This window comes from Sinocyclocheilus anshuiensis, unplaced genomic scaffold, assembly GCF_001515605.1.
Source record: "Sinocyclocheilus anshuiensis isolate Anshui unplaced genomic scaffold, SAMN03320099.WGS_v1.1 scaffold447, whole genome shotgun sequence".
NCBI classification, from domain to species: Eukaryota; Metazoa; Chordata; class Actinopteri; order Cypriniformes; family Cyprinidae; genus Sinocyclocheilus; species Sinocyclocheilus anshuiensis.
In genome coordinates, this window is record NW_015552615.1 from 2,538,388 (window position 1) to 2,549,668 (window position 11,281).

At 36.6% G+C, this 11,281-nt stretch overlaps 2 protein-coding genes across 4 annotated transcripts in view; one reads left to right on the forward strand and one right to left on the reverse strand.

Moving 5' to 3' along the window:
- Positions 1-5,540, forward strand: part of LOC107666002 (voltage-dependent calcium channel subunit alpha-2/delta-2-like) — a 256,052-nt gene extending 250,512 nt beyond the window's left edge. Inside the window, exons 28-38 of the mRNA XM_016457092.1 lie at positions 251-352; positions 1,265-1,359; positions 1,435-1,482; positions 1,657-1,728; positions 1,817-1,969; positions 2,914-2,966; positions 3,080-3,135; positions 3,242-3,365; positions 3,454-3,563; positions 4,106-4,188; positions 4,467-5,540. Coding sequence (XP_016312578.1) covers positions 251-352; positions 1,265-1,359; positions 1,435-1,482; positions 1,657-1,728; positions 1,817-1,969; positions 2,914-2,966; positions 3,080-3,135; positions 3,242-3,365; positions 3,454-3,563; positions 4,106-4,188; positions 4,467-4,574 — 1,004 coding nt within the window. The 3' untranslated portion in view covers positions 4,575-5,540. The remainder of the gene's footprint in view (positions 1-250; positions 353-1,264; positions 1,360-1,434; positions 1,483-1,656; positions 1,729-1,816; positions 1,970-2,913; positions 2,967-3,079; positions 3,136-3,241; positions 3,366-3,453; positions 3,564-4,105; positions 4,189-4,466) is intronic.
- A 4,201-nt stretch (positions 5,541-9,741) lies between these two features.
- Positions 9,742-11,281, reverse strand: part of LOC107666073 (protein ABHD14B-like) — a 2,504-nt gene continuing 964 nt past the window's right edge. For all 3 annotated transcript variants that reach the window (XM_016457172.1, XM_016457173.1, XM_016457174.1), the window contains exons 3-4: positions 10,713-10,971; positions 9,742-10,609 (exon numbers count right to left, since the gene is read on the reverse strand). In XM_016457172.1, the coding sequence (XP_016312658.1) occupies positions 10,430-10,609; positions 10,713-10,971 (439 nt within the window). In that variant the 3' untranslated portion in view covers positions 9,742-10,429. The remainder of the gene's footprint in view (positions 10,610-10,712; positions 10,972-11,281) is intronic.

Here is an 11,281-nt window from a genome sequence, read left to right on the forward strand (position 1 = left end):
TATTTGAATATTAATATATGCTTTACTTTACATTATATTTTATTAATTATTTTTTATATATAATAAAATATATAATCGGAATATAATTAATTAGCAGAATACACTACTCTTCCATTCTTTGATTAATTTACCAAACTCAGCTCATCCAATTAGAATCATTTTAGGAATTACAGTATCATTTATATAATATTCAGTTTATGGTTTAATAGTTTTCAAGAGCTGCTTTTTTTTGTTTTGTTTTGTTGTCCAGCCAATGATGAATCCATACTGAATCCAGAGAACGACACCATCGGCATTCTGGTTAGCACTGCAGTGGAGGTGACCATAGGAAACAAAAACCTGAAACCTGCAGGTAAAACGCAACTTCACGTTCACCGTATGTGACTCGTGCAAATGTCTGCCTCTCTGTCAAATGTCAAATGTGGGATTTGAGATGATAAATCAATATGTTAAGAACTTCATCATAACTAATAGACGGTCAGCAGCTGTGTTTGAATACATGAGCTCTCTCAATACAATAAATCCAGAGACATTTAGCCATATTTGACTTAAACCTCTACAAATCGACAGTGATATGCTGTGCTTCCTCACTGAGCTCATGATCATCCCGTTACGTTAGGATTACCTGACATGAGGATTAGCAGAGATAAGTGCTGCTTTGTGCATCTGGCTTTAGAAGAATGACATATTCTGCTCTGAACATTGTTGAAAAGTCAACCTGAATTATGTTGATGTAACTTATGTAGATGACAACACAGATTAGGTTGAAAATTAAACAAATCAGAAATGCTTTGCGCTGTATGGCATAAGTATGTATGTTATACACTGTTTTATTCATCTTTTTATTATTGTATTTGTTGATAAAAGATTTCTATTTTGAATAACTGTTGTTCTTTTGAACTTTTTATTAATCAAAGAATCCTGAAATCCTTGGTTCCAAAAAAAAAATATTAAGCAGCTAAATTGTTTCCAACATTGATAATAAATCATCATATTAGAATGATTTCTGAAGGATCATGTGGCACTGGAGATTGGAGTAAATCAGCTTTGCATCACAGATATAAATTATATTTTAAAGTATATCAAAACAGAAAACTATTTTAAATTGTAATAATATTTCACATTATCAGTTATTTTTTATGTAAAGGGAACAGCTGCAAAAGCATTGTAATTGTAAGATAGGTGGAAAATGCTGAAATGGTAAAGACCATAAAGGTTTTAGGGTTTCTCTTTCTCATTCTGTTTCTGTCTTGCATTCTCTTAGTTCTGGGTGTGAAGCTTGATCTTGAGGCATGGACAGACAAATTCAAGATCCTGGCGAGCAACCACACCAACAGCAACCGACAGAGCTCTCAAACGGTAAAATACACACACTCTTCTATATATGTATGCCTATACACAAGCTGCTCTAATACTGTTGCTTCTGTCTGACAGTGTGGACCCACCAGTGGCTGTGAAATGGACTGTGAAGCCAACAGTGATGTAAGAGACTCTTAATGCACTCAGATCAGTCAATACTGAGATCTATAGCACACATCCATACATTCACATCCATACCTCTTTTCAGGGTTTGTCGATTGATCTAGTGATTTTCCATTAAAATGACTGATTAATGACATGATGTGTTTACTTAAAGCCATCCGTCTTTCTTCGCAGGACTTGCTTTGCTATCTGATAGATGACGGCGGCTTCCTCGTCATGTCCAATCAGAAAGACTACTTGAATAAGGTCAGGACGTTCAACAGGAAAACAGTGATGTGAAAACACTGTTTTTGCTACTGTTTTTCACTCTGTGCTCTTCCTCTTCTGTCTGTAGATCGGGATGTTCTTCGGCGAGGTCGATGCCACCCTCTTTTACGCCCTCTATAACAACTCCTTCTACAAACGCCAGCAGTCTTACGACTATCAGTCGGTGTGTGACCCGGTGCCCAGCAGCAACACAGGGGCCGCCCCGCGAGGAGTGTTTGTGGTACGAGTAATGCCTACGCTTACATGCATCCTAATAATACGATTTGAATCTCAATCGGACACCTCAATAAATCCAAATGAAATCTGATTGAAAGGGCTGGTATTGATTTTAAACGATACGTTAAATATGAAAATATTAGCTATGTAAACTTTTAACCCTGACTACTATTGTAATTGAATTCATAAACACTTTTCGCACATGTGCAGTGCCAGGGTTTCTGAAGCTATATTTAAGAACTTTTTAAGACCAAGTAAAGAAAATATAGGGAATTAATTAAAGGAAACGCAATACGTCAATATGTAAATCTAAATGTCTTTACTTTGCTAAAACGCTTTTCCAGCATATTTTGGATATCAGCTATTCTTATGCACTGTGCATGTGCATGCACTTATGTTTTGCTTGTGATGGATATAATGCACATGCAATTAATATTTGAATCATTGCATATAAACAATACATTCGAAATCTGCAATTGGATTGGTTTACACAATGCTGTGTTATTGTTAAGTAAAATTACAACTATTAAAAGTCATTTTCATTATAAAATAAAGCTGAAATATATATTTGGAAAGACAAACTTAAACTGAAAATTCTGGATGAGCGATTAACTGAAGTAAAATAAGTTAAAATTACTCAAATTGAAACTGAAATAAAAAAAATTGAAACTAAATAGAACTAAAAAAAAACTAATTAAAATGACAAAACGCACAATGAAATTACTTTAACTAAAATTAATAATAGTAATAATTATTTTTTATAATAAAAGGTCATTCAAAATATTAATAATTACTATAATAGTATATAAATAATACTAAAATAACTGACTGAATTGGATTGAGGGATGAATAAATGGAAAGATGATAAAGAGATGTGTGTATGGGGTAGGTGTGTATTTGGACGGATGATGAACTGTGGCATGATCATTGTCATGTGTTTCCTCTCAGCCTACTATTGCTGATGTGTTAAATGTTGCCTGGTGGACGTCAGCAGCTGCCTGGTGAGTCAATTATAATGACTGAGCTCAATGATGTAGTAGCTTTTAAACATGTGCAGACATCATGTGCTCACACTCAGGATTGTGTGTGTGTGTGTGTGTGTTGTCCTCTATAGGTCACTGCTGCAACAGATGCTGTATGGTTTTGCCTATCAGAGCTGGTTCATGACAGGTGTGTGAGGTTTACTTCGATTTTAAAAGGTCATTGTTTAAGTAAATCAATAAGAAGACTAATCTAACGTGTGTGTGTGTGTGTGTGTGTGTGTGTGTGAATACAGATGAGGTGGATGCTGAAGGACTGGAGTCTAGAGAGACCAGCTGTGTGACGGTACAGACACAGTTTTACTTCAGTAACATCAGCAGCTCCTACAACATACTGCAGGACTGTGACAACTGCTCCAGGTCAGACCCACGGCAGTCATGCAGGCAGTATACATCACATATATACAGACTACAGGTTGTTTTTAATAATAATGTGTCTGTTTTACAGGTTAATTCATGCTAGGAGAATAAACAACACCAACCTGCTGTTTGTGGTGGCTGAAAAACTGTCCTGCGACTCCTGTGAAATAGAGAAACTGTCTCAGGTGGAGACAGAATGTATCCTTTGCCATAAACATGCATTTCTTGCATTGGTTGATGCAATGTACACTGCTGTTCAAAAGTTTGGGGGTGGATGCATTTATTTGATCAAAAATACAAAACAACTTAAATGTGTACTAATATAATAACTGTTTTCTATTGTAATATATGTTAAAATGTAATTTATTCCTGTGATCAAAGCTGAATTTTCAGCATCATTACTCCAGTCTTCAGTCTCACATGATCTTCAGAAATCATTCTAATATGCTGATTTGATGCTCAAGCAACATTTCTTTTTATCAGTGCTTAAAACAGTTGTGCTGCTTCATATTTTTGTATAAACTGTGATAAATTGTTTTTTTTTAGGATTTATTGATGAATAGAAAGTTCAAAAGAACAGTGTTTATTTGCAATAGGAACATTCTGTAACAATATAAATGTCTTTACTGTCACTTTCGATCAAAGTAATGCCTTCTTCCTGAACACACATATAAGACATAAAAAACGTACTAACCCCAAATTTGCTAAAAAGATGTTCCTTAATGCCCTCTGTTTCTCAGATAAAGAAACAAATACATGCGAGACAATAGCCACAGCCCGGTATAGAAAAGGAACCACGAGCTGTTTCGACTACAGTGTTTTAGTAAGTACACATGCACATTTCCACTTGTTTATTCAAAAAAATATTCCGGAATATTTACAATTGAATGTCTATGGATGGCATAATGAGCTCTGTAAACTCCGCCCACAAGAATAACATCAGTAATGCATAACCATGACGTATATTTTTGACTGAAGAATAATTAGACTTAGAATAAGTGCCTAAACAAATACGAGTTTCACAATTCTGCATTTAAACCCATCAGAACATTAATAGTGCATTAATAAACCAAAGCGCACGTTTCTCTGTCTTCCTTACAGGAGAACACATCAGACTGTGGGCGGGGTCACTCATTCCGCCCCTCCCTCCTCACTTTACTCCTCCTCCAGCTCCTCCTCCTGATTGTTCTGGCCCGCCCCTCTGTTTAACTCCATCCTCCTGTCCTCCTCTCCCTCCTTCTCGTCTCCTTAATTTCTCCTTTATCTCCCCGTTGCTCTAGTCATAGGTAATATAAAGGGACTTCCTCCTGCCCTTATACCGAAGCCCAGTCGTACTGCTTCATCCACTTAGCTTCACAGGTTGTTGCTTAGTGACCGTTGCAGAACTTTGTCGTCTCCTGCCAATCAAGAGCATTTGTGGGAGGAGCTTAAAGTGTCTTTACGAAAACAGGAAGCTAGCGATGTGAACACCGACGGCCATCTTGGACCAACGAAGAAATGGTGGAAACTGACACGGACTGTTCCCTCCTGCCCTTGCGGCCGAAAGGGGGTCGGGTTTCGTTTGACTCCACCTCTAAAGGGGAAAGGTCATCCTCATCATCCTCATCTTCATCTTGTAACCCGTGTCGCGAGGCTACGGGGCGTTCTGACGCCGTCTAGCTTCCGGTAATAAGAAAATAACCGAATAAGAGCAGAACTTTAAGCGATTCCCAAAAAATATCAATAACAACATGTGAGTATTAAAAACATGCCTCCATATATTAGGGTATTTAACGAGAAAGAGAAGACAATAGATGATATTTATTCAATTATCTTTTGTTTATTTATGCACTATATCTACTTCTTGCCAAAATGAGACTTGTTGTGTGGTCTAATTTTTCTAGCCAAATTAGGAGGTAAGAAAACCACAGAAAAAGAAAGTAGAGAAATTAAAGAGGTATCACACCATTCCTTCATCAGTCACAAGGGCTTCATAGATTTATTATTTATATTGATATCACAACCCTGATCCGATTAGGTTAGGATTTTTATTTGTGTTTATTATTTTTATCACAAGGTAAACTATATTAATGCCTCAGTAATATAATATTTGCAGCTAATATGTAATAGCATGTGTGCATTTTTAAAGGACTAGTACACCTAAAAATGACAATTTTGTGTAATTTATCATTCATTTATTTATTCCAAACCCATATGCTGTTAGTTTTTCACCAAATGAGAATTTTTTTTTTAAGGATCAAGTTAGTGACCATGATTTCCAGCTCAAAAAAAAAAGAAGTTCCATAAAAGTCCCACAAAAGCAGTCTGTATTAGGTTTTCTAACGTCATATGATAGTTTAGTGTAATGAATACACCAAAAGCTATTGTATAGCTTCGGAAGACTTGGAATATCGCATATAAATCATATGGACCACTTTTATTTCTCTTTTGGAGCATGAGGGGTCACTGTGAAGTGTTATTGAATGGAACATATTTAGGTGAACTGTTCCTTTAAATAAGATGAGATGGGATAATGAAGAGATTTTTGATGGATTGAAATGCAGTTTGAGTGTTTTTAGCGATGATATCTGTTTGCAGTCTCTGTAATTCTGTGCTGTACAGTTTTTCACAATCTCAGAATGTCAATCATATATTGCTTCTGATCACATCACAACACATGCTGTTTGTTTGCGCCATTATTTGCACTGATGGACTTGTCTGTTAATAGTAATAGTAACCATGATCCTAGTCAATATGATCATTCATGTAGAAGAGAAAGTTTTATTTTTCATATATACATAAGGGCCAAAACATATCTACTGTAGATATGTAGGCTGGATTAAATGTTCGATAATGCATTGATGCAATTCAAGCATTTGCATCTGCTTGCATACTTGAGTATGTTTCAAGCCTCGGTATCAGTCATGACATTATATCTTATGTTGAAATGTTAATAATGCGATGAAACTTAAGCAAAATCCCTTGTTTTGGGCCCTGCATCGACCTTGTTTTAGCTGTGCCTTGATGCACTTTTATATTGGACAGCTTCACTATCAGTCAGTTTAGTGCAGTAAAAGTCTTTCATGGGCCTTAAAACTCACAGGTTGTGTTCGACATAGAATACTATCATACTGCATACTATATTCTTCATACTATTTAAAAAAAAAATAATACTCATTAATATTCACTAATGAACATTTTTATGCTTTGTTCTGGTCACATCAATACATTATTTACAATGTTTAGCCTCGGCCAATTAAGAAAACTTTTTATTTTACCAAAGTTTGTTTAAAAATGTCTGGTCAAATAATCAAGTCAAGAGTGAAATAGTTGAGATAATCACAGTTGATATTGCTTCCGGTCATTCATCACATTGGAAATGGCAGGTTAAGTTGAGTGCATTGTATTGTGGGATACTGTATTCAGTATTGCATGTATTGTAATGCATATTATGACAAATGTAGTTGCTCATCAAGTATTCTATACTTCTGGAAAACCTGCATACTATGTGCAATGTGCATACAGTATGGTTAGTATGCTATTCTGAACGCAGCCAGTGCCTCCAAACATCGTCACCTGACTGATATAAGGGAATGCAATTTATTTTTTAAATGCAGAGTATTATTGAGCCGCAGTGTTTGCCATAAACTTCAGTTATGATAAGCACCTTATGCATTTATTTTGTCAACAAACGGAGCTAAATCTGAACCTCTCTGACTGATTCTCAGTTGCACGTTTGGCATTTTAGTCACCATCACCTTCAGTGCTCCTTTAAAGCTCCCTGGCAAGACTTTTTAAAAATGGCCCCTCGTTTTTAGGATTGTCTTTGTAAGAGCTTCTAACGCATTCAATCCTAGTTGCTACTGAGTTTTGGTAAAGTAGGTGTTGGGTTTGAACTGACTGCTCTACATAACCTCAGTCCATCTCTGGCTTCACAATAAGGGAATGGCTTTACTGGTGTAGTTTATTTGTCCGGTAAATAGAGCGAGAGTTTATTTGAGGTTTGCTGATGGTTGAGGAGTTGAATCTGTGTTTGCCGTTATTGTGAAATAACTGTGAAAATAGATGATCTTAAGAGAAGTATTTTGAGAGTATTGTCAGTTGTTGGTGTTGAAGGAATGATCTGTGTCAAACGAATGTTACATATCTGTCTGTCTCGAGGCAAAATCTATTAAAGCCTGTTTTAGTCGCCTGTGTAGTTTTAAAAGACAGCACTTAACATGTTAAACATTCCCTCTGTCTGTCTGTTTAAAGAGTTAGTTCACCCGAAATGTATCATTTATTCACCCTCATGTCATTCCAGACCTGTATGACATTCTTTCATCTGTAGGAAACATATGTATGGAAAGGACATCTCCATTTGTTTTATGAATGAAAGAAACTCATACGACACAAGGGTAGAGTAAATGAGAATTCATTTTGGGTGAACTATTATTTATTTTCTGTCAGGATGTCATGTATTTTATACTCGCCTTATTTGAGAGGTGAAAATGCATGTGTGATGCTAGTGGACACGAATCTTACGCCACTCGGTTTGTTTGTCATCGACCTTCAGAACTAATTGGTTATAGAGAAAATTAAAATATATATGTTAAGCTTCATTCAGTGGACTGTACATATCACTAATATTTGAACTTGAATGCAATCCTCACTCATCCTGACACTATCACATATGACTCCTGTTTATAACCCAGAATCCATCTACAGTATGAATATATATTTTAGACCCCACTGAGACATAGAAATGGAAAAACCCAATTTCTGAAATATAAGTGCAAGGTCATATGTGGTACTGTAATAAGACAAAAAACAAACAAAAAAACAAGTTTTAAAAAGACTGTTTAAGCTTCAGTATGATGTGCGAAGTTTAAGGGGATAGGTCACCCAAAAATAAAATATCATTTACTTACCCTCAAGTTTTTCCAAACCCAATAATAGGCAAATATAAGTGTTTTCATATAAACCATAAAAAATATAGCAACCGGGGGCTTTCAAGCTCTTAAAAGGACATAAATGCTCAATAAAAATATCATAAAGCTTGTCCATATGTCTTGTGAACTATATAAATCACTGAGAAGAATTTAAGTTATTCATAAAAAAATGGTTCGTAATGACATGAGAGCGAGTAAATGATGACATAATCTTAATTTCTGGGTGAACTATCCCTCTATCTCACAATTTTAATGTTGAAACATGTTATATGGCTAATGTGTACCTCTTTCTTTGCCTGATTATGGAAACAATCTGCAATTTTATTTCATATCAGGGCAAAGAGCGCTCCGAAAAGTGGAAATATGCCAACTCTGGTGAGTTGTTTTAAAACTTTGCCATACTTTTTTTTTTTTATTATTCTTGTATTTTATTCTTGGGGGAAAAGTGTGTAATTGTCTTAAAACTGGAACACTGTCGATGTACAGGGGCACTGAACTGCCCTAATTAGGGAAACGCATTTTGGCAAGACACTGCGATTAAATGATCATGAATGTGTCGGTCTTGTGTCACAATTCCAAGTGCACTGTGGAACAAAAGTCCTTGTTTTTAAGTGGTCTGAAAGATTTGTTTTTGCCAAAAAAAAAAAGAGAAAAAAATAGTATTCAAAAAGAAAAGCTAAAAAGAGGAAGCAGCTTGCGCAAGGGGAGGGGCCTGATGTATAACCCTGCCCACAGGGAGGAGTCATTAGCTCAGACCCTCCCCCTAGCCCCTCCCCCTCCAAAGCAACATCATTGTAGGCGCGTTTCCATCAGTGAGACGTGTGTATGTGATTACGTAGTCTTTAGTCTGGTGCTCCGTGACAAATGTGTACAACAAAATATATATTTAAAAAAAACATACAAAGGAAAAACTGAATTTAACATGAGTGAGGTTTTAAAATGTATTAACGATTTTAAAAAAATAGAAACAGTACTGCTGATAATACTCATGAGTTGAGGTCTGAAATCATGGTGAGCATTTTTCTTTCGTTCGTTTATTGGATTGTGTGTTGGGGGCTCAGTGCCTCGTCTCTGGGTTCATGTTGCTCCATTTTTTTGTACAGACAACAAAAAAAAGAAAATTTGTAAAATACTGTGTCTGTGACTCCTTGTAAAATATTTTCAAATTGTTTATTACAGAGAATCAGTTATTAAATAATGTTCATATTTTTCACTTCAGTGCATTGTGTAGTGGTTATTTTTCTGATGCAATCAACACGTTATAGAGCAGGGGTGTCCGAACTCGGTCCTGGAGGGCCGGTGTCCTGCAGAGTTTAGCTCCAACCCCAATTAAACACACCTGAACCAGCTAATCAAGCTCTTACTAGGCATACTAGGAACTTCCCGGCAGGTGTGTTGAGGCAAGTTGGAGCTAAACTCTGCAGGACACCGGCCCTCCAGGACCGAGTTTGGGCACCCCTGTTATAGAGGCTCATTAGAGATGCATAAACACGTAAATGTGATTCGAAGTCATTGGTCCCTATTTTCACACATGTAGCATCATAATAATGTATTATATTATAAAAACCTTCTTAAAGTATATTCAATGATTCATTTCTATTTATCTCTTTTGAAAGCAAAAAATTACTATGATAAAGCTAAATAATAAAAAAGTTGAGAAAAAATACACTATATTGTCAGGCAGCATATAAAAAAAACGTGAGAATATTGCATCCATTTCTGAATTAAGAAAGAAAATTCAAGATTTACTCACTTTTATACATGATTTGTGTTACTGATTTTGAACAATTATTCCTTGCACACAATTTGAAAAAATGGCTCTATTGGTAAGAAACACCAATTTTTCACAGTCTAATCAGTTCCCAGTGGATAAAATCAAGTCCCATCATGTGATTTTCTCATTGACTATCCTCTTTCACTCAGATGTAGATAAATTGGGTTGCAAACAGCATTTCATGTAAACTTTGGGTCTTGAAAATGAAAAGCATTGCAAACAATAGCACAAAAAGCCAATTAATGCAGAGTTGCATAGAAAAAAGCTACTGTTTTTGACATGATCAGATAAGTATGAAATTAAACGTACTTCATATTGATCACTTATGTCATTAATGTTTAGATTAGTACACTTTTACACTATTAGGGTTTTTAACACAATCACAACAGCTGTAGGAAGTCCAGGACTGCCTTATGCCAGGTCTCTGGATCATCAAGATAACAAGGATGCCCCGCCCCCTTCATTACCACCACTTTGTGATTGGGCAGATTCTTCAGATTGCTTAGCGACGCTTCCCCGAGCTGAGTGTCCTGGTCTCCATAAACTATAAGAGCTGGAGTCTATACAGGTACATAAGGATGAGCATCACTCATTTTTAGCACATTTTATAATAGATGGGTGTGTGTTTCTGTTTGTTCTCTGACGGACTCATTCCTGTCTCACCTGCACGCTGCTGTACTGCTCTGCTGTGAACTTCTCTGTGCAGATGGGAGCTACAGGGATGTAGGCCTTGACCTGCTCGGAGTGCTGGAAGAGGAACGGCAGCGAGTACATGCCGCTGAGAGACGGGCTGATGATCACCACGGGGCCAGTCTGCAGAGCCTCACACACCTGTCTGAGGAACACACCTGGAGCCAGCTGACCCACTGGAGCCGGGGCCGGAGCCGCCTTAGACTGACCCAAACCTGAGGGAGCAACGGCACAGACACAAACAAGCGGGTTTAGAAGGAAATCTGTTTTAGTGAAAGATAGGGAAAGTTCTCATATTGTGCTGGTCCAAGTTGTGAGCTTATGTATTGTGCCAAGATTGCAGTTAATGTTTGCCAGTGTGTTAAGAGTTGCTGAAATGGATCTATATCGTAGAAGAGATTTTTTTTCTAGGGCCTATTTAACTATCATATAAGTTTCAAAACAGTCAGTCCACAGTAAAATGCTCACAGCCTGCATAAAGTAGCTGTGATTTTTCACGAACCGTTGTGACTTCCGTAAAAAGTTGACGTCAGAACTACACA